The sequence below is a fragment of the Parasteatoda tepidariorum genome, chromosome 9 (genome assembly GCF_043381705.1).
Source record: "Parasteatoda tepidariorum isolate YZ-2023 chromosome 9, CAS_Ptep_4.0, whole genome shotgun sequence".
Lineage (NCBI taxonomy): Eukaryota > Metazoa > Arthropoda > Arachnida > Araneae > Theridiidae > Parasteatoda > Parasteatoda tepidariorum.
Window position 1 is genome coordinate 57,250,796 of NC_092212.1, and position 24,033 is coordinate 57,274,828.

The 24,033-nt window shown below is 26.8% G+C and overlaps 1 protein-coding gene across 3 annotated transcripts in view; it reads left to right on the top strand.

Annotated features, from left to right (window-relative positions):
• Positions 1-24,033, top strand: part of LOC107442312 (serine-protein kinase ATM) — an 88,106-nt gene that overhangs the window by 8,208 nt on the left and 55,865 nt on the right. For 2 of the 3 annotated variants that reach the window (XM_043051168.2, XM_043051169.2), the window contains exons 6-21: positions 954-1,119; positions 1,912-2,074; positions 4,049-4,230; positions 7,570-7,770; positions 9,143-9,250; positions 9,901-10,020; positions 10,348-10,460; positions 11,172-11,459; positions 13,490-13,701; positions 15,356-15,481; positions 16,458-16,700; positions 17,515-17,650; positions 18,212-18,423; positions 20,341-20,420; positions 20,501-20,653; positions 23,518-23,593. In XM_043051168.2, the coding sequence (XP_042907102.1) occupies positions 954-1,119; positions 1,912-2,074; positions 4,049-4,230; positions 7,570-7,770; positions 9,143-9,250; positions 9,901-10,020; positions 10,348-10,460; positions 11,172-11,459; positions 13,490-13,701; positions 15,356-15,481; positions 16,458-16,700; positions 17,515-17,650; positions 18,212-18,423; positions 20,341-20,420; positions 20,501-20,653; positions 23,518-23,593 (2,579 nt within the window). The remainder of the gene's footprint in view (positions 1-953; positions 1,120-1,911; positions 2,075-4,048; positions 4,231-7,569; positions 7,771-9,142; positions 9,251-9,900; positions 10,021-10,347; positions 10,461-11,171; positions 11,460-13,489; positions 13,702-15,355; positions 15,482-16,457; positions 16,701-17,514; positions 17,651-18,211; positions 18,424-20,340; positions 20,421-20,500; positions 20,654-23,517; positions 23,594-24,033) is intronic. The other variant, XM_043051170.2, reaches the window with a different exon arrangement.

Sequence of the window (24,033 nt, forward strand, 5' to 3'; positions counted from 1 at the left end):
TCATTTTCCCCCCAAAGTAAAGTTTGTGTTGCATGTAGTTAAAAATATTACAAAAGAGGAAATCACCTAAAAATATCTAAAAAAAAAGAAGAAAAAAAAAGATTGAGAATTGATGGACTTTTACGATGGGGGTTAATACAGCTGTTCAAAAAGTGATAATTGAAACTTTGTGGTCAAAGCTCTTTGGAGAAATATTTTTCCAATTCTTTCTTATCCTAAATTTAATTCTAAATTTGAAAATTTTTCTAATTTAAATTTTTTTTGAAAATAAAGAGATTTTAATATCTTATGTAAGGATTGCTCCCCCCTGTCCTCTCTCCTTGTCAGCAAAAATAAGCAAGTCAAAAAGCTCCCCTTCTTAAATGCTTACATAATATTTGAATGGCCCCTTAGAAATATTTAAAATTAATTTTTTCTAGAATATTCTTACTTAAATCTATCAAAATACTAACAATAATATTAAAGTACAAAAGCATTGTATTAGAAGCATGGGCTTAGGTAATTAATAAATAGATACAAGGTTAGGCAAAAGTGTAGAAATAATTAAATATCTAAATATGGAACAAAAAGCATTTTTAATAGGAAAATAATAATGAAAACTATAATAAAAAATCATACTAGTTTTTTTGTATGTATCTAATCTTGCTTGATATATTATTTTTAAAGTCTTTAAAAATGTTACTTTCAAAATTGATTTCTTTACTTGAAGATATTAAAAGTGTTTATTATAAATAATTTATCAGGAGATTCTCATTAAAAATTTAATATGCTTTATAGATCTTTGTATTCTAAACCATAAACTTTATACAACTTTATAAGTCAAGAATATGAATTAGAATAATATAACTTTCATTAAGTTATGAATTTGAGAATTTAAGGAAATTAATTTTGTAGTTTTTTTTTACTTCTCTGCAATTTTAATATTTTTTAATGTTCTGTTTTTATTTTTATAGATGCCATATGGATTTATTGCAAAGTTATTAAAAATCCCCCATCAGGATGGGATAGGACGTCTCTCACACAAGTTTTATTCCATTTATTAAATACAAGGTTAAATATAGGGATTCCTAACTTTTCCAAGCTTTTTAAGTTCTTCTCTTCAGTATTTGAAGCTGTAAGGTAATTATGTTTATTTATATTTCTTTTTAATAAATTTGGCAATATATTGTTGCTAATATACTCTAGTGTAGTTATAGATGTTTTAATGGTATTCGAAAATACATAAAATCCAATGTAATTCATAGAAAAACAAAAGTTTTATTATATTAATCTCTTTTAAGATCAATTTTAGCAAGTGCTTGTGAAACCTGGACCATATCTTGTACGGATGAAGTTATCTTGGATACCTTTGAGAGAAAGGTCTTAAGAAGTATTTTTTGGAGTAATTTAAAAAAAATGGTTTGAGGCTTAGAAGAACAAATTTAGAGCTTTATCACTTATATAATGAACCGTACCACAAAGAGAGTTTTCAATGCCAGACCAATTAGCACGCAAAGAAGAGGCAGGCCGAATTTGAGATGGATAGATGACTTAGAAAAAGACCTTTTGATCTTAAAAACTGGAAAATGCTAGTAGGAAAAAGGTTAACCTGAAAAATACTTCTTGAGAAGGCAGAGGCCTATCCTGGGCTGTCGAGCCAATGATGAAGATGATGAATATACTCTAGTATACTGTATTTACTGTTTGTACTTTTTATTAGTCTGTTGAGGATATCTGGGTATCGTGTAAAATAAGTATTGTAAATATTTTTGACTTCTGTCAGTTTTAAACTGTTTTATCAAACGGGTCTCATCAAAAGTTCGGCATAATAAAAACCTGTGTCGAGAACTGTTAAGAGCCTAAGGGTTTGCATGCATGTTAATCTTTTATTTTGTAGACTATTTTTAAAATATTGTGAATTTTACTTGCTAGGTCTGAACGAGCATGTGGGCACCATGAGAATCTTCTTAAATGTTTAATGTTGTTTTGCCGAAGTTTAAATAATGACCATCGCTTACAGCTTTGTGAACTTGGGGAGACTATATTGCCACCCATAATGCAATTGTGGAAAACTCGTCCTTCTGACTCTAGTCAAGTAAGCCCATTGAAGTTTATTTTTATTGTAATTGTTTGTAATAAAAAAACATTTTTCTTTCTAATTGTATTATAGGCTTTCTTTTAATTGAATATTTGCTTGTGCAATAGAATTTTCTGATTTGAATGCTTCATTTTTATGATTTAAATTGGAATGCTGTTTGATTAAAGATTTAAAAATGAAATTATCTTTCATACCATGTTCATTAGTTTCAAGTAATTTGTTTGAATGAATATTTGTTCTTAATATATCCTTAAGAGAAAGTGGTTGCCATTGTTAGAAAGCAGGTCCCTTTCATGACTTTGAAGTATCACCTTAATTTTTAATTTTTTTTTTTTATACTCTGTTCTGATTTTCATTTTTGTCTTCCTTTTTTAATAGAAAATGTTTTAGCATGTTTTCTTTTAGTTTTAGCAACCACATTTTCATACTAAAAAATTAATAAAACCATCATGTAACTCAGTAGGAACAACACTATTAAAAAGAAATAGTAATTAAAATTTATAAAAATATTATTATGCGGCGGGGCCCTGGCCCTGTAATCTCACCTTCACTTGGTGATGCAAAAAAAAGAACTTTTACTTCAACTTGCAGGAGTCACGTAAAACCAGTTTTTCTACAAGCAACCGAGGATATTCACATTTTAGCTCGTGGCGCTAAGAATATAATTATATATATTGGCGCGGTCGGTGAAACATGGCTGTACAATGATCCTAATTTCATTTTTAACTTTCTGTATTTATTTGTAATTAATTATGTTTAAATTAAATTTATTCTTCAAACTTTAATTTGGTAATTTGCTTTAATGCTTATAAAAACTCAATTTACCAAATTGGTGACCCTTTTTTCGAACACGCGTTCAACATCAACTCAGGATATGGTGTTTCAACAATTTCAGTAAGTTTATTTTTTAAATTGGTTTCCACTAGGAGTATCACGCGGTAACTTTTATTTTCTTGTGTGGCTTTTTTTTATTTCTTATTACCGTCTAATTTAATAGTTATTTTTACTTCTCACTAAACATGGCATTTTTGTTATAGCAATGTTCGCGTTCATCAATATTTACATTATTTTTAATAATAATCCATAATCAAATTTGTTAACTAAATTCACGACTTATTTGAGAATTTTCTTTTAATTTGTTTAAACATTCCGCAATGCCTAACGAAACTCTAGACGAAAATCAAATTGCTCACGTGGCAGTCAAACCACCTCCGTTTTGGAAATCAAATCCCGCCTTGTGGTTTGTCCGGCTAGAAGCACNTTTCCTCCTCAAAGACATTGAGCGAACTGTGATATCAAAATTACCTCATGCTGCGATAACTCCAACGACCACACAATTTACTGAACCTCCGCAGACAACGACACGATCTGGCCGGAGAGTTCGATTTAATCCCAAATACTTGTAGTATTTGCTGGAGGGGGAGTACTGCGGCGGTGCCCTGGCCCTGTAATTTCACCTTCACTTGGTGATGCAAAAAAAAGAACTTTTACTTCAACTTGCAGGAGTCACGTAAAACCAGTTTTTCTACAAGCAACCGAGGATATTCACATTTTAGCTCGTGGCACGGTCGGTGGAGCATGGCTGTACAATGATCCTAATTTCATTTTTAACTTTCTGTATTTATTTGTAATTAATTATGTTTAAATTAAATTTATTCTTCAAACTTTAATTGGTAATTTGCTTTAATGCTTATAAAAACTCAATTTACCAAAATTATAATCTTTGAGGCTTATACGAAATTCTATTGTATAGATAAATAACATGAAACTTACTTTTAGCTTCAAAACTTCTTGTTATTTATTTAACTTAAAGGAATAATTTGAGCAAAATTTTTTTATTTTATTTATTGAATTATTTTACATAACTTTCATTGAGAAGTTACTTTATATTTTAGTTTTATTTTATTAAATTGTGAAGATTGATAGATTCTTTAACATTAATGCTTAATGCAATTGTTTTTCCTCCTTCAGGAATTAATGTTGGAATTCATAAGTTTTCAATTAACTTTACATCACCCAAAAGGACATGCCACTGAAGACAAAGGTGCTGTAGCTCATGAATGGTCTTGTTGGAAGAATCTACTGTTAAATCTTTATAAGTTAATCATTACTGAAATAATGGAGATCTGTGAAAAAAATAAGTACTCTTCCGGGTTTGTATAATTTTATTTTTTTAGCACAGCTTATGCTCTATGGTATGACCCTCGCTTAAAAAACCACCCTTCTGTAATAATGAATGATTCATTCAGTTTCTCTTATGTTTTTTTTTATTGTTTTCATTTGCTATTCCATAGATGCATTGTTATTTTAATGTCCATTAGAACTTCTGCACTGAACTCTTTATTTGCTTGTGGTAACTATAATTTAGTAAGTTTATTTTAAAAAAGTTGTAAAAAAATTATTTTAATCATTATTTTCTTTGATATTACCACACGATAAAGAACTTAAGGCTTGACACATCCTCTAGAGCAGTGTTCCCCAACCCCCTGTCCGTGGATCAAATGGTGCCGGGCCGCCCATTTCATTGAAACTGAATTTAAATTCCTAGGTTTATACCCCAAATTAAAAAGATCTGTGTTCCATTAAAATTTTATTTATTTAAAAAAAGGGGGCCCTGAAGGTAGTGACATAAATTTTTTAATGTTTGTGATGTATCATTGTCTCCGATTACCCACAGATGGAACCGTCTCATTGCAAAGAAGCAAGCTCAGGGTTCTCATAGATTTAACGTTCTAGTAAGTTAAAATGTTAAATCACTTTATACTTATTTATTGGTGTAACTGTATTTTATTTTGAAGATATAATTAAATTAAATTAATAAATCAAAATAATCTAAAATATAAACAATCAACTTCCGTCCCCCACCCCCTCCGCAACGGGCCGCGGTAAAATTATCAAGTGTTGCCAGGTCCGCGGTCATAAAAAGGTTGGGAAATACTGCTCTAGAGGAGTGTGGTGGATCCCCATGATTTTGATTTATGTAACATAAATTATTTTTTTTGCGAGAGATTGGTTTGTTAATTCTGTGCTCAACCCCCTAACTTGGAGGACTGGAGTGTTGCTCTTCGCCTAGAGCCTTGTGGGCCACCTGTTCGGCTTGGGGAGGCCCATTAGTAACGTAACTCAAGCGAGTCCTAAGTCCATTCTAGCCCCCTCACTCTGGCACAATCCCTAAATTTCTACTATAAGCCCTAAGTAGTTTGTGGTATTAATTTATGGTCATTCATAATTCGTGCAACTTTCTTTTCAAAAGATACAATTAATTTATCGTTATCAATCATACTTTTCATATCTTAAAATTATATTCACTCTTCTTGAGAAATGTCCGTCCCTTTCTGTGGATTATTTTTAAGTTAAAACATGTGGTCTTTGCAGTTATCTTAATGTATATTATTTATCAAAAATGGGAGCCCTCAACCAGCATATTATTTTTTAAGCAATTTTCACTTATGAAGTGATGTTTTAAAGGGTACTTTTATGTATCTATTAATATAGAAATAAAGTTGCATTATTTCCAATTTTTTTGTTAGTTATTGAATTTTTATCAAAGAAAAGTATTGCTTTGTTAAAATTTGTACTGTATTTTTTAGCTATGAGGTAATATTTGCAGCATTCTCAATATAATGACCTCTCATTTTGACATCTGTTTTCACACAGGCCATGAAGGTTGTTATATTGAGCGTCCACAGTGTTATAAAATTTGCTTTTTAATTTCTGTGGATTCCTAATGATTAAATTAAAATAATTTATTTATCTTTTTTTTATGTACTTTATCTTGTTAAAACTTTCTTACTGATATTTTGTAAGGGTTTAAAGGTTTTTTACCTTGACCGAGATTAATGATTTCCATGTCAGTTATAAAAATTAGTTATGAATGGAGATGAAACTGGCTTAACGTGGTGCAGCAGGGATTCAGATGCATCATGAAGTTACCATGCACTTTCTTTCTTTTTCAAAATAACAGATACTTAAAAATATGTTAAGTTTTGTCATTATGTTCAGTTAAAAGGTAATGTAACGAGGCCAAGTTATTATAAGAAGTCTGCCATTGTAACAAGCTGCTTAGTCACCACCAAAATGCTGATATTAAAGATACAAAAAATGCATGTTTATAACAAGTAAAAAATAATTTGCCTCTTGCTATCACAAAATTTTTTGAGTGAAATACATTTTCTGCTGTTTAAGTGAGCAATATTGTACAAAAAAAGGGCACAATATCAAATATTTCTATATGTAGTTTTAGTAACAATACAAAAAAGCAAAAAACAGACTTTATTTCACCACATTTCACTTTAACAATCTTATTCCTATATATATATAACGTAGCCTTTTTCTATCAATTTATAATATATAACGTAGCCTTTTTCTATCGATTTATAATATATAACGTAGCCTTTTTGTATTAGTAGCCTTTTTGTTTTCCAACACTGTGACGCTTTTCAATTTCTACAGCTCTGTGTACTGTAAAGAATAGATGTGTTTATATTCACATTTTTTTTTTGTGTCTTTCATTTGATATCATTTGATGTCATTTTAACCCCTTAATGATCGGTTAATTTTCAAGAAAACGCTCATAAAAGTGCCTATTTTTTTGGCTTTTGTATTTGTATTACGTATTTAATTAATGCTGCAACTAGTTTGAAATAAATTAACTGTCTACAGTTATCTTAAAAATATCCTGTTACTGCGATCAGGCATGTAAAATGAGAAATAAAATGTTTTTAGGGCAAAAGAAAAGAATTAGTTTTATTCTTATTGGCGTGTTACTACTGAACACTCCAGCCCGTCAATATCACGGGAGCGAGAAATAGCGGACGAAAAATCACCCCATCATTTTCACGGGAGTGAGAAGGAAAGGGTTAAGTACTTATTTCCCATTTTTTCTGATTATATTTTGTCCAATCCAGAATTTTTTTCTCTATATTCTATCTACAAGATTTTGTCTGAAGGCCTAATTATTATTAGAATTGACATACTAGCCAAGTTGAAATCATGAAGTGAGGAATTATCAAGCTATTTATGTAAATGAGTATTAATTCATTCATTTTTATAAAATATTTGAGGGTTATTACATCTAACTTTTATTGTGCTTCATGTTAAAAAGAGAGCACTTAAGAAAGGACATCTTTAAGTATCCTTGCTAGCTTGTGCAATTTCATTTTAAAAGTTTTATATTCATATTAATTAGCTAATATAATTACAAAAAAAAGGGGATTTTAGTTTCAGTCAAAAGTAATTGAAAGACATCAAAAATGTTAAATTATTTGTTAAGATAGCTTAGCTTAAAAAAAATGGTTATAATGTCGAATTCATGGTTATCTATTTAAGTGTTTTTATGGAATTGAGTTAATTTTAAAAAATTCAAAACACTTATAAAATTTTTTACTTTTTGATAACATTAATTTATTCATTTAACTAGAAGAAACTATGTGTTTAATGTGTTTATATGTTGATTAAAATATTTTAAAGTGTGATGCTTTCTTTTCTTTTAGTAAGGAGACCATTTTAAAACCAGTTTTCATTTCTGTAACTATTGAAATTTGTGCTCAAGTGTTTGGTGATTCTGTTGGCGCTTTAGATGTAACGCAATCTTCTTTTCTCAACGATGGATCTTTACCATCTAAAAAACGGCGAATCGATGTCTGTTTTCGCACTTTGATAGAAAGTTTATCATCATCAAAAATTGTTCCCTGGTAAAACTTTAGTTTTATTGTGAATTAATTCTACTTTATTTAATTCTTTGTTTTCTACACATAATTACTGTTTTGAATTTCTAACTACAGCAGTAAACTTTTAATTTTTTTCTTTCTTTATAACTGTTTGTATTTTTACAAATTATTCATTATTTTATTAATTATATTTTGCCAGGATTCTTTGATGTATATCAATGAACATATATCTAGATGTATATCATATCTACCCAATATTTAAAAAAAATTGAGTATCTGATATTTTCAGTTAATGTTCAAAATATCTATATATTTCATGGTTTTTCATTATACACTGTACAAATACATGCTGCCATTCCTTACAAAAAAATACTTGTTTTAGACTGCATCTGTTCCCACCCCTTATTTACCTTGAAAAATGCATTCTTAGATTGTACACCCCCCCCCCTAATTTTAACTAGGGTTATGAAGCTGCATATAATGAGAAAGATGTCAAACTAGATCTAACCAATAGTATCAATTCAGTGTACAGGTATTGCCAACTAGTATTTGAATCTGTATTGTGCAGAGATTTTTTTTTAGCTGTCCCTGTGTCTTGTAAGATAACTTTATTATATGTCTTAAATTTTTAAATAAAAGATTTCAAAAGAAATCATGCCAAAAATTATCATACAGGATGACTTTCTGAATGTGGAACCTTCAGTTTTGGGAAAAACTATTAAGTTAGAACACAAATTGAAAGATAAAACAACTAATCTTTTTAACCTATTAGTAACTGACTCTCCTATGACAGCTGGGTTAGAAGGAATATTTTCTAGCTTTGGATTTGTTCAATTTTAACAAAAATATTTTAACAAAAAGAAATAAAGAGAGAATTTATGTTTTAAAATTTTTGTGAAATAAAAATGTCTTTACACTTGAAGTGGAATATAATACTTCTGTGACAAGCATTTAATTTTTGAGAACTTTTTTCTTTTATGAAGTTTTGTTGAATAAAGTTTCGTTTTATAAAGTTTTGTTGAATGTAAAAAGGAATTTAAAACATATTATGAACATAAATAAAGTGGATTTTTTTATGTTCCAATTTTGATATGTCTTAAAATATTTATCAACAGTAATATTAACTATTTTATTGTACCAAAATATTGAACCAAAATATCGTATAAGTATCAAAATATCAGATACATATTGAAATATATGATAAATATCAAAATGTGGAATATATATCAAATAATCAGATATTTTTAGATCAGATATTTTTATCAGATCAGAAATGTCATATTTACAATCCCTGTATTTTAGTTCTAGTGTAAAATATTTTTAAAAACTTCTTGACTGCCTTAAATTGTGAGACTATTAAACTTTTTAATGAAGTTTCGTTTTCTTTTTATTGCAGGCTACAAATTATATCTGCATTTTTGCTGAAATACTCTGATGTGCTTTCCAAAATTGAAGCTGAACAGCTGTTTGATACTTTAATTGACATAAATTTATCTTGTAATCAGTAAGTCAAATTTTTCTTTTAATTACCTATTATTTTCAAAACATTTCATATTTAATAAATATTATTATTGCAGTAGCTTTTTTTAATCTGCCCATTAAAAGCAAAAAAAATAAAAACATTTTACTTGCAGTTATAACTTAAGTCAATTTTTAATTTCTTAAATTTTTTTTTCTTTGATAAAGCACAGCGAGTTCTTTACTATAAGTGCTCGCATTGCTTGATTACATTTGTTTTACTTTAGCTTGTTTTGGTAGGTTAGAGCAAAGTAGGGTAATTTGTACTTAGCAGATTAAGATAAAGTCTATAGATGTTTCAAAATTTTTATTTATTTTATTTTATTCAGCATTTGATTTAAATTAACCATGCCAATAATCTTATATTATTAAATAAAAGAATAAAAGAACAATTATATCAATCATTGTTTTTTTTGATACACAGCAATTTTAAAATTAATAATTTCAAATGTAAATATAAAAATTTATGTATGTACCAGAAATCCTAAATAAAGTAAAAATCTTGATATACTTACCATTAAAGTATCTCTTGCCATATCAACTATATGCATGTGTTACAAACCATAAATTATTAAATAAATGCAATATAAATAGGTATCAATGTTCTTAACAAATTCTATTTTTATTTCATTTCAGGTTTGAAACAAAAAATTATTTACTAAATTGTTTTCAGTCTTTTGTTCAAGCATTTGGAACTAAATCTAAATATTCAAAATCACAATTTAATTGGCAGAAGTTTTGGGATATTGGAATCAAGTGAGTGTACTAATTTTATGTTATGAAACTTCTGTAACAATAAAGAGGGTGTTCAGCAGAAGACTGGCTGATTTTAAAATTAAAAATCTCCGCAACAAAAGATACTGGAGAATCTTCTACAGATATATGTAGAACCTTCTTTTTTGTCTCCTGACATTTAGTATTTTTTAATTTTAGGTCAAATACTGTTATAAGTCAATGTCATTCTGCAGGACCCTTATAGCTATATATTACTTAAACTATATTTCTTAAATCAAATTTAATGTTATAAATGTAATTCTTTTTTTTTGGTTTTAATCTTCTGACATTTAATATTCTTTATTTTAGGTCAATAGCTCTTATGAGTCAATGTCATTCTGCAGGTCATAAACTGCTTCAAGTTCTCTTAATGCATGAGCTTGTTGTTCCTAAAAATGATTTTCTTGCTTTATACACTTTAGGTAAGATGCCATTAAGTAATTCCTTCAGGTAATTTTTTTGTACAGTTAAAAAGCTGTGATATGTGAAGTAATAATGGTGTCTTTGCTTTAAATCATATATTCTTATTCAGTCTGAAGTATGCTTCGTTTAGAAATCATTAAAGAAAGATATAGAATATGAGTAGATGTGACTTATATTTTATAGAATGTTAGGTTTTTATTTGCTTATAGATTTGCATTAAAAGAAATTACGTGAAATGATTTGAAAAAATTTCTGCATTTTGAACTGCGAAATTGAAGTACCTAATTTATGTTTTTCTTTTCTTATTGTTGAAATTTTCAAATCTGTTAATATTGTACTTTATAAATTTGGTTATTGGCAGTTTAGTCTCAAAACAAATATTGAATGACAACCCTGCAGCATTTATTTTGAATGAAATATTTGAGCTTCTATAATCTTTATTTTTTTCTTTTATATTTTTGATGATGCTGAATTCTTTCTTTTCATCGATAAAATTTGAACTAATATCAATAAAAAAAATAAAGAAGTGCTTTAACACAAAAAGTACATTTACAGGTAACATTTTCTGATCATTTTGCGGTTTATGCATAGAATTTTCTTATTTGTGATTGTTTCTGCCAAATTTTGTATATAATCGCATAACCACTCAATTCTGCTTATAATTTTGATCTTAGTTAGTAAGTTAGTAAATTTGAACTATTTTGTTACAGGTTGTAGTAATCGAGTGTCTCATGCATCTTTAAAATCTCTGGAAATATTTTTGAAGTCATTTGCTTCTTCTATTTCAAATAATAACTTAGGACTAAAAAATTCTGTTGGTCATGAATCACGAATTCTAGAATGGCTTTTTTCTAAAAAATCAGAAGATAATGCGGTGTTTCAAATTCTCTCTGATGATGTTGATATAGATGTTTTTGAAGTATTTGCAGAGGTAGCTGCTTCTCTCCTTTTGCAGTCTAATGAAAATTATGAATGTTTTGTAAAAGATGAAATGCCAGGTAAACTTTTTTTCTTTGATCAATAACCTAAATGTTACAAATTATTAAAAATTCTCATTTCTCCATATTATTTGTTTTAATTAATGTATTTTTATTGTTATTTTTTAATGTAATAATAGAACATAATTTATTAATGAGGATATCAATTTACATAGGGACTTTAAATCCCATTTTTAAAATATAAATGAAACCATATTTATTTCAGCTCTTTCCCTCTATGACAAATTAAATTATTTTTATTTAATTCTTTAGAAGTTAAAAAGTAACTAAAACTTTTCTTTATTGTGGCAAAGTATTTTCACTTCTAGTTTGACATTCTTTTTCTTTTTTCCAGCAATTTATAGTTGTATGTTCATTATTTATGACAGTTTCAGCTCTATTTTTTTAGTGGGTTCTAATGGGTTTATTGTAGAGATGTACAGAGCTCTTACTTTTGCCTGGTGCCTAGGGAAATTTAACTTTTTACTCTGCCGGTTTTGGGGAGTCATCAAAAGTTTTATTTGTTACTAGGCTGCTTTTGGGTACCCGATAAAATTTGGAGTTATTACATGGCGTAGATAGATATAGTTTTAAGAAATTTATTGTGTGCCTATATAAATAAAAACACAAATATTATTTTTATACTTTGCTAAAATAAATTTCGAAAAATATTCAATGAAATCTGGATTGACTATCCAGATGTAAAATGATGAACCTTGCTATAAAGTTTGTTTCAGTTTCAGTGCTAATAAATATTTATTTATCCTAACAAGCAAGTAAAATTATTGTTTTCACTACAAAATTAGTTAAATAATCTATCACTCAGTATATTGTTTTAAACTTCCATAGCTGCGTTACTAAATACAGTGCACCAAAAGAAAAGAAAACTGATAATCCTGAATAACTTTTGATCTAAGGATCGGATCTTCATGTTCTAGGAAACATTCATAACGGCTCAAGGGGGTCTAATAACAAAATTTGCAGACGATTTTAAGTTACAAAATCAGACACAAAAACATACTTTCGCTAACTAAACATATCCATTTTTCATCGAATTCCAATTCCCGACACTCAAAATATATGAGGTAGCTGCAATTTGCGAAATATTTTCCCCCTTTTGAAAATTTTGAAGCCCTTAATGTTAATTTTACTTTTGCTGATTTTTTTTTTTTCATTTTAAACTGAGAAATTGATTTTTAAATATTTGACTTTTTTGAAATTCAGTTTCTCAGGAACTTTTATACTGATATCGCTCAAGTTTTGTATTTTGCCATATAAAATTGCATTATTTGAAATGATATAAAAATTGTTTACCTTTGAATTAAATTTTTTTTTGACCATTCTTAAATAAAATAATACGAAATAATTATTAACAAAAAGTTATTTTTTGCATTGAATTATTTTTGGATAAACGAATTTTAAAATTATGTGCAAAGATTTTTCAATTTGACATAGCGAAATACACAAAAAGTAAAATTAACATTAAGAAGTACAAACTTTGGAGTGCTCTCCTGTCTAAACTATTTTGACCATCTTTCCGAAATTGCGGCGTATTTAGGGGATCAAAAATCCGAATCTGTTGAAAATAAGACATGTTTATTCAGAGAAAGTACGTTTTTGTGTCTGATTTCGTAATTTAAAATATCATCTGCACTTATTAATTAGCATATTTGAGGTCACCCCCTCTAGCCATTTAGATTGAGTCCTAGAACGGGAAATTCTGATCGTTATACCAAAAGTTATTCAGGGTAATTCCGTTTTTTTTTGGCGCACTTAACAGGTTATAATGCAGAGTTAAAAATTTAAATAATTGTTTGATACAAAACCAGAAAATGTATTAATTTTATCCTTTTTATAATAGTATTTCATTCTGTAAATTAATTCAATTTCATCGAGGACTCCAACCCTACATAATTAGCTATGATCATGCTTAGCAACTCATGGAAAATTTCAGCCATTACTGAAGGATGGTATTATCTACTTTAGGAATCTAAATTTACAAAGAAGCATTTAAATTTGTAAAAATATCTACCCTTACTTATCTTTTTTAGACCATCTCCAGTGGATAAGTAAAATGGAAGATGAATTACTTCAATTAACATTTAATTTACCAGTTCAAGAGTTTAAGACTCCAAGTTGTAAAACACAGCTTACCCAATCTTCATTTTCTTCTATAAAAAATTCAGCTATGAAGGAAAAAGTTCTTAGTTGCTTTATTGAGGCCACTAGTACTTTATTTGAAGAAAAAAACTATAATTCTCAAGTAAGTTTTTCTTAAAATATTTTGCACTATTTTTTTCATAAAATTACTAATTAGTTACTCAAGGAAGTGTTCTAAATTCTTTTTTATTTATTAACATTTAAACAAATATATATTTCGTTATTAAATTTTAGTATTCGATTTATTTTCTGTTTTAGTGAAATTTTGATTTATAAAATATAGTTTTAAGATATCCTAGAATAGTCTGAAATTATTTTATATAATGATGCGTAGAGTTTTTATGCATAATAATAATAGCCTGAAAAACAATAATTTTTTTAAAAAAGATTACTTTCGCACAGTCGGAAATTGTTTTTATTAATCGTTATACAGTGTCCCTTTTTATAAAGTGATTACTTTAGTATTTGAAGATTTTGATTGCAATAACGGGGTGAGTTTGCTAACAGAATATCTTCTGAAAAATTTGATAGCATTTTCTCAGTATCGTATATATTAGTATTTAGTAACGTTATTTCACTTATATGTAATATAAGTGTTATAAGTTTAATTTCTAATAGAAAATTTTGAATGATTAAGATAAACTGTTTTATTGAAATTTAATGTAAATAAAGCTGAAGTTAAACAAATTAAAGTTCTCTTCATTGAGTAAAAATAAACAAAAACCTTTGTCATTCAAAAGTTAGACATTTAAAAAGTAAGCATTCTAATGCTGAAAATAAACCTGATAAGCCTTATTTTTCTAAAGTGATTAAAAATAGTTATTTAAGTGAAGGTGAATAAAAATATGATATTCCTGTGAACAGATGAACTTGAAAACAGACTCAAAATATTGCTGCTGGACAATTCCTAACTCTCCAAATCAATCACTCTTTTTCACTTTTAGTTATATTTCTATGAATGACCAAATTGCTTTGGTTCAAGTTTATGGTATTTATAATTCTGATTCTGAAGAAATTCAGTGTTATTGTATATAAATGATTCGATTAGCAGCTGATGCCACCAACCAGTGAGTTAACAAACTGACACTTTGTAGTCTTATTTATTCATATTAAAAAGCTATAAAATGAGCTGTTTTAATTTTTTTACTTGTCCAAATGTTATCGCTTAGTATAAAACTGTATGATAAATATATACATTCTTGAGATTTTAATTGATGGAGAAGATTGCAGTCATTTGAAGTAAGGGGAGATTTATTATTTTTAATGTAATTACTATTTTTAATTATTTTATTTATTATTTTTTGCAACATATTAATTTTATTGTAATTTTCTAACATTATGCATTCTTTTAGATGGTATTTTTATGTATATATTAACATAAAAAGAACAAGTTTTGTTATCAGTTTCCTAATTCCCATTAAAGTCATGCCATTCAATTTCAATATTTTACAGATATTTATATTGTTAACAATTTAAAAAAACTAACTTCCAACGTCTATTTTTGTTTTCAAAGTTGAACAAAAACTCTATATATATTTAAATTTTGATGCCACAGTTTTGAAAATTAAATTATTTCAATTTTATGTTATAACATATTTATATATAAATGCTTCTCTTAAATGTAATAGTTCAGCAATAGATATTATTTAAAAGGGACTTAATTATAGTGTTTTTAAAATTGGCAACTAATTGGCCTTAATATATTTTTTAAATAATTTTTCTTCAAAGTATAAAGGTTGATTTCCTTCTTTTTTTAGGTTTGTTTCACTCCTATTTTTGTGAAATATGCTCTCTTACTGTTTGAAATGCTCCAAACTTTTTACTTTAAAGGTGTTTTAAAAGTAGAAGATTTACAATCAAACCTTTTTATTTCTCATTTCAAAGTAAGTAAACTATTTGACATTTATTATGTTTTTTTCACAAAAAATTACTTCGCAAAATTTAATATATAACTTCAAAACTTACCGAAAATAACCTTCCACATTGGTATTGTAATATTTGGTAGCCTTTTTCTGTGTGCTTTATTCTCTATTCTGGATTCATTTTGTGCCTGCCCTTTGATGAATTTTAAACTGTGATTAAAGAAAAAGGAACACAAAGAAATTTAATTACATCTATAATTTGTATTTTATTTTATAACCAGTGTTGAAAAGATGCCCCATTTCTGGTGTAAATTATTTAGTGTTTCTATGAGAACTGTAGCCACACATGCTTCATGCCAGTTTCCACAGCTCTGTTAAAAATGCTTGATTCTTTCTCATATACCCTGTGCTTCACACCAGTCTGTGGAGGTAAAAATGGTAAAAGGAGGTTAAAGTTAAAAATTATAAATCACTGGTATGAAGCACTGTTTGGGGGGTCCCTGATGAAGAATTATAAAATTCCGATGTGTCCTCAATGTGACGTGTCACTCAGATTCTTTCTTTTATTTGTAAAATACGAAAATACATATGATAATCACAAAATATGCTTTGCAATAAAAAAAAATTTTTTCTATTAAAATGAAACATTATGTATTATATAGTTATTTTTACAGTTGAATACAGTTACAGAATAGATTTTTACTGTTGAATATTGAGTATGAGTTGTATTGAAAATCTGGGGTACAGACTTTATGTTTTAAATCCTCTATAGAAGAAATAGAAAGTTTTATAATCTTAAAGATGTTAAGCACACCTAGTGTAATATTATTTTCCTCTAAGCTCTTATCAGATATTAAGTTTTACTGAAAATGAAGGTAAACTTTATACCTATATTTCAATGCTTAGTTTATATTGGAAAGTAATACAGTTGAATGGAATATACTTAATTTAAATAAATAATATATTCCTAACTTATGAGTATATTTTTATATTTTAGAAAGTTTTCCTTGCTGCTTTTGAACTAAATCTAAAAGAAGAACGAAAACATCCTGGAAATAGCATTGTTGTTCTCTTCAAAAGAACCATTGAACGTATTGTTTCAGTTTTCAAAAATAAAAGGGACTCTCTTGAAATTGAAGCTTTTGATAAATTCATTTTTGCTGTTGCCAGTGTGATACCTTCTGACATTTTACAACTTCTTCTAAGTTTTAGTTTAGAGAAAATTAGCGATTCAGTAAGCGTAAGTTGTTCTCTTTCCTATCGTTATAAAATATAGTTAAACCTCAATACTATAAACTTAAAGAAAAAAGAAAAAAAAACTGAAATATCAAAAATTTATCATAAACCATAGATTATTAACAGGTAAATAAAGAAGAAAAGCTTTATTTACTTATTTTTATAGAAAGTGATTCATTTTTTTATTTACATAAGGATTCCAGTGCTGTTTCCTTAAGAGAAAAATGAGATATTTTATCACAATGACACTTTCTAATTGGACAAAAGTATCTCTTACTTTTTCTAGAACTTTTTAGAATAAAGGAGATCATAAAAGGATGGTTGGTCTTCATATATGTATGTCAATTAAATGAAAAGAGATAAGGAAACAATAAACAAGGTAGTTCCTTCCCCTCTTGTGATCTTCTTGCACATTTTTGTGGTGTAATGCAGAAATGTAATGATTTCAGATTGTGAATGTCTGCGATCATTGCAGTTCTGCGCTTCAAATTTTCTGCACGATTTTCCTCCTGATATATTTTCAAATAGCATTTCAGTTTTTTAAAAATTCCTGTTTTCCAGAATTTTATTTTTTATCTTTAAATTTATTTTTATTTACTTCTTTTGAAAAGAAATTCAAGTTATCGAGAGAAGAGGAAACAAAATTAATCGAAGCAGGATTTTCTGTTCATTGAGTCCTTAAATTTGAAGCAACATTCGTAAAAAAGAGGTTTAATTTAGTGAGGTTTAACTATATAATGTACTCATTTAATAATAAGGTTTGAATCAATTGTGCTGTAGAGTTTTCTTTAGTTTTTTAAAGATATTTTTTTTTATAGAACTCATCATGTGCTCCTACTGAACTTCCTGGAGAAAATGGTCATGGTTTTATACGCAAGAAGAATAGATATGCTATTGTAGATGAAAACTTAGATGATGAAAGTGAAACTTTTGAACCCAATTTGAAATTTATAGGTACTTTAAAATTAACCAAAACTCAAATTGTATTTTGTATTCTGTATTGTATTTTGAATTTTTTATGATTCCCCCCTTCCTATTTTATTAAACGAGAATGCTCTACTTTTTGAAGTGACTTATTTAGGTATTAAGGCCTCTATTTATTATTTTTATATCATTATTGCTATTGGCTTTATATTTAAAAATAAAATTACGTGAAATATTTAAATGTAACTAAATATTGCTTTTAAAATTTGTATTATCAAATACTGTATTAATGAAAAAGGAATTATGATCTGATAATCTCCTGAAATATCTGAATCAAACCTTTGTTTTTGTTGGAATTTTTCTTTAACACTGCAATTCAAATAAAATTAACTTATATTTACTTTTTATACTTTAAATTTTTTTCTTATCTAAGTACCATATATTTTAATGAAATGCGTATAATTATATTTCATGTATTTAAAAAAATAGATTTGAATTGAAAGATAATAAAAGAAGAGAAAAATCATTTTAGCTTTGAATGTTAATGTATTTTATAATATTTTCCATAGTTCAATTGATGCTTAATTTTAGATGCTGCTGGATTATTTGATTGGGATAGTTTATCTGAAAATTTTAAACAGCAGATTCAGTGTCTTGAAATTGTTGGTGAATACTGCAGTTTCATTACTGCTAATACAGCTTATAAAGTTCAAGGCAGCCTACCAGAACAATTATTACAGAAACTGTTACCCCTTGTTAAAGAAAAAAGTCAAAATGTTAAGACTGTTTACGATATTCATTTAGTAAGTAATTTTTTATATTTGCGTAGGTGTTTTGAATTTTTCTTTAGCTTTAAGTTTATCTTGCTCCTTTAACTTAGTTTTTTGTTATTTCCTTTGACTTGTGAATTGCTATTTCTTTTATTATTACTTTATCTCATATGTTTCTCATAGTGTTTATGTTGCAGTTAGTAATTTTTGCATTTCATTTTGTATATTGATCTATGTTTTATAAACTAATTCTAGAAAAATGTGTTATTTAACAAATATACTAACAATTTAAAAAGCTTAAAAAATGTTTATTCCTTTAAGCGTTTTTTTTTAAGCCTTATTGACAATCCTGAATTTAGCTTAGGATAGGATTGAGTTATTATTATAATTTTTTTGCACTGAAAAGAGGCTTTTTTCCATGTTATTCATTATTATTCATTATATTTCCATACTAATTAAAGAAATTTTGCTAGCCATGAAAATTTCTGTAAATTCGTATCATGCAGTTCTATAAATTTCAGCATCATGCGGCATGCCAATTAACGAGGTAAAGACAATATATTTCATGCTTTTATGCTTAAAATCTATTTATGTTTTAAAAAAATGCAACTTGCTCATTTTCATGTGTACATGCTGTAAAGCATTATTTGCATTAAATTTTTTATCAATATTTATTAACTTTTTTTATTTATCTTAGATATATAAAGCAATGCTTTGATGAATTAGAATGTGTGTAATTACCAAAATTAGTCATCCATGTGCATTTAAATAATATTTACAGAAACATGCTAGCTGTACCAATTACCCTACATAAGTCACGTCTAACAGTATAACTGTTATTTTTCTTAGTAAATTACACCAATCACTGTTCTTCATTTTGAATCACAAATTTATTTTTAAAAGAAATTTACCAACTAGCTTTAAAGCAAATTTTTAACGAAATCCATTCGAACTTTCTTTAAGAGCAAATTTTTGTTTTCCTAAAGCAAAAAGTATAAGTATGGTTAAAGTTATTTATGTCTGTTTTTTTGAAAATAGAGAGAACAATAGCTTAAAACAGCTCTAAATTTGTAATAATTCCTGTGTTCTAAATTATTTTGAAGCACAGCTCTAAACTGCTTCAAAATACCAAGCATCTAATCAAAGCACTGCATTGATATCAAAAAAGCTCATAAGACTCGAATATGAGTGTATAACCTGTGACCTGGAAGTCAAATAAGATCCTCAAATTGTTTATATTCATCCCTATTTATTAGCTAAAAAATAAGTATATTTTATCGCATATTTTTGAATGCATTTTATAAAATTTGTTAATATTTTTAATAAACTCTGAGAAAACATCTAAACTGTTAAAAAAGAACACTTATTAAATTAATAAATTAGTAACATTTCAGAAAAAAACAAATGTAGTCTAAATTTTAAGAATTTAAGATTGAGTTTATCCATAACCAAAATTATAAAAATTGTTTCTTGTTAGATGTTTAAAATTGGTATTAAAAACAATCTCTGCAAACCTTGAATATTTTTACAATATGATATTTATAAATGTTTATCAGGTTCTTATTAATTTAAGTTGATTAATACTGATAATAATTAGGTTGATTAGGGTATATTTTTTAATTATGTAAAAAGTTCAGATAATTTTAAGCATTGAAAAAATTAAAACAAATGAAATTGCTTTTATTTTTTTTGTATTGCAATATTTTTATTGTATTGTTGGAGGCCAATAGTTTAGCTCAGTTGTCCTCCATTCAAAAAGCTTATGCACTAGTAGAATAGAAAATTTCTATTTATTGGGTTGCAAGAAATCAAAGACAAATATATTTTTGGATTCATTATAGAAAAAATAACATAGCTATTAACTTTTTTGTACTCAATGCATTTCAAACTAGCATAATTTGTATAAGCATAATAAGAAGAATTTCAATAAATTATGTTTTTTTTTTACAGGCATTATCATCTTTGAAATGTATTTTGCTTATGAAATATTTGGAGGATGATGTTGTGGAATCTGTATTAAATGCTGTGAAGTAATTAAATGTCATACAGTTTCAATTTTTCCCCTTTATCTTTTATAATTGTTTAATTTTGGTTTCCTGTTTTTTTTTAGATTTCTATTGAACCAATTCAGTGGAATGCAAAATCTTTGCTCATCTATTCTAAATATCTTTCCTTATCTCCATTGTCATATTTTTCAGTCTTCCTCTTCTGTGAAACAGCAACGCAATAAATCCCGCTTTCTTTTTTTGATTAAAATATTATGGTAAGGTACTAAAAATTTTGTATAAAAACTTTCTTTTCTACTTCTATTCAGTTATTTAATTTAGTAGATGATCTTTCTATAGATATTTCTAATGCAAATGAAATGTGAAGATTTTCATTTCATAGAAGTTTCGTGTCATTTCGCATATCATTAAATTTACTTATCGACTGTTTGATGCAGAATCTTTATAAAATATATTTTTCACACTTTTTTTTATTATTAAGTGTTAATATAGGTGAAATAAATAAATAAATAATGTTATATTCAGCATTCTAATAATTTCTAGTTATGAAATACTACATGATGAAGCATCAATGTATTTTCTGTGTTAATAGTAAAATCTTCAAAACATGCCTCACTTCTAAACAATAATTTTTCAAATTCGCAGTTATTTAAACCTAAGAGAAGCAGTTATTCATCATTGAAAATTTTTTAATTTGCAAAATCAATTATTGATAAATTTTTGAATATGAATGGAAAAAAAAATTCTAGCTACTTTTTTTTAGATTTTATGTTTTAGTACATATATATTTCCAATAATGTAACATATTTTTTTAGTAACTATTAGACTGTTTTTTATAATTGAAAAATATCAAAATCTATTTTTGTTTGCAATTAGAGCGTGAGAAAAAATATATACTTAAAAAGAACACCTGTGCCGAAGTGTTAAGCATCATGATAAAAATATCTGAAGCAGATCAATATTTAAGTGTTCTGAAATAATTTTTCGAGTGTTCAGAATTCATTATATAGATCTTTTTTTAAATACTGAATGCAATACAATATCATCTAAAACTTTAAAACGCTTTTCCTGAAAACTATGTTTAAATTAATTGGATTAACTGATAACTAGAAAAATTCTAAGTCATACTTAATTTTTTTCGTATTGTCAAAGTCAAGGAAATGTTTGCAATAGACGTCAATAAAGCTTTTGTGATGGAATTCTAATTATCTTTATAAATGCATGAGCTTGTTTAAGCTTGAGCTTAATGTTGAAAATGTTTAGCTTGAAGCTGCGCAGAAAAATTTCGCGTATATAGCAATAATTGATTATGAAAACATAATGTAATATTTAAAAATATGAAAATATTTTTTATGCTATAGTAATGTAATTTGGAATTTAAATAATAGTTAATTTGTAGTACAATTTTTAATGCTTTATTTTTCTTACTTAATGATTTTTGCAATTAGAATGATTTTGCATTGATTCAAAATTTAATACAGTGGCTTTTTTTCATTTGAACATGGGTTTTTCAAATTATTGTATTGAGATTAAAATTAATTCCTTTATATTTCCTATTGATAATAAAAAGTGCTTTTTGTTTGGTTAAAAATATTTTTTTTTAATTTAGAGTTTTTAAACAGTGTTCAATAACTTCAACCTAAAGGTCAGTGTTCAATAATGTTCAATAACTTCACAACTAATTAGAAACACAATTTAATTTAGTAAATATTTTTTAAGAATACACTAATGATGTATGTTTCTAAGGGTCAGCAAGGATTGAACTGACTTCTTCTCCCTTCAAAGTAATCTTCATTGTGACTACCCAGTGCCTTGACACTGTTCCTTTGGAGCTTGGAATATCACACTAATGATCCATTTATATAAGTAAACTAGAGTTTAAAAGTAAACTTAATCATCACACTAGCTTGCAATTTGCATTGTTTTAATTATATAAATTTTTTATTGAAGGATTAGAGATTTTTTACCGAAGAAAGCTAAGGTTCTTCATCATTAACAGAAAATTTATATATAAATTATTCCAACTAAAAATACTGTTAAAAGAAGTACCAAAACAAATACCTCTTTACTGTTAAAAGAAAATACCAAAACAAGTATCAATAATAAAAAAATTTCTTACATACATTTCTATAGAGCAATCGAAACTATACTTTCTACTTTATTAAAGTTCTTAACTTTCATTTCATGAATTTCATAGTATGTCCAACAATATTTTTGATACCAGTAGTAATAAATTATTCTAATCATATTTACAATATGACTTTTGATACTTTATCTAACGGGCTTCTTTACATACATTCTTTAATCGTATATTATATCTTCAGTTATTTTGGATCAGATTTCATTTAAATTTTATTAACCCTTTGATGCAAAAAATTTATTAAACATATGTTTACTACTTTTTTCCATTATTTTGTATGAAATTTAGGTCAAAATAAGTGAAAAATATTATATTTAGCATTTTAATAGTTTATGGTTTGAAATACAGCATGAAACACTGGTGTCTTTCTCTATATTAAAGGTAAAATTTTCTAAAAGTTGCTCACTTCCAAAGAATAATTTTTCAAATTTGCAGTTATTTAGATTGAAGAGAAACATGTTATTCGTTATTTAAATTTCTTTAATTTATAAAATCAATTATTGATTTTATAAAATCAGTTATGTATAAAATACATTTTTGAATATGGATAAATATTTTATTTTCAAGCTACTTTTTTTGTATATTTATTATATTGTAGTACAAATATAATTCCGATAATCTATCAAATTTTTAGTTAATATTAGATTGTTTTTTATAATTAAAAAAATACCAAAATATTTTTTTGCTTGTTTTTAGAGCATTAGGAAAAAATAAATAAAAGGGACACCGGTGTCCCAGCTGCGCCAAAGAGTTAATTCTAATGCTTGTATTTATTTCATAATTTCTATCACATTATCAAGTATTCCATAAGTAAAGTTTTAAATATATTCAATTTAATTTTCAATTTTTAAACTAGAGTAGCTTATTAGTTTCTATAAGCAAAATGTTTTTTATTTTGCTGTAATTTATTGCTAGTAGAGCTGCTGCATTTGAAGGGATTGATTTTATAATATTATTAACTCAATAATTTTCAATTTATAGCCAAAATGAACTGGAAGAAAGTAAATCACCTTCTATTTCTCTTCTTGTCACCAAGAATTTACATTCTATATTAAAGGTATGCTTTTATGTTATGAAATTGTTTTTATCTATATAAAATGAAACATTTGTGTTGGTACAATATGAAACTCAAGTAACAGGTAATAATTAACTTTAATTTCTTTTATAGCTCATGTGAATAAATTATATAAGCTTTTGAACTTAAAACTTAATTATTTTTCTTGTTATGTTATTCTTTAAAAACATTCTGGATGACTAAGTTAAGTAAATATTTAATGCAGGGTTGCCACAGGCGACTAAAATGCGACTANTTAAGGTGGGAACATTTCTGGATGACTAAGTTAAGTAAATATTTAATGCAAGGTTGCCACAGGCGACTAAAACGCGACTATTTGCAACTATTTTCGACTTGAGGCAACTATGGCAACTATTTTTGACTGAAAAGGCTAAAAAAGCAACTGTTTTCGGGAAAAAGAGACTATTGGGAGACTTTTCTGT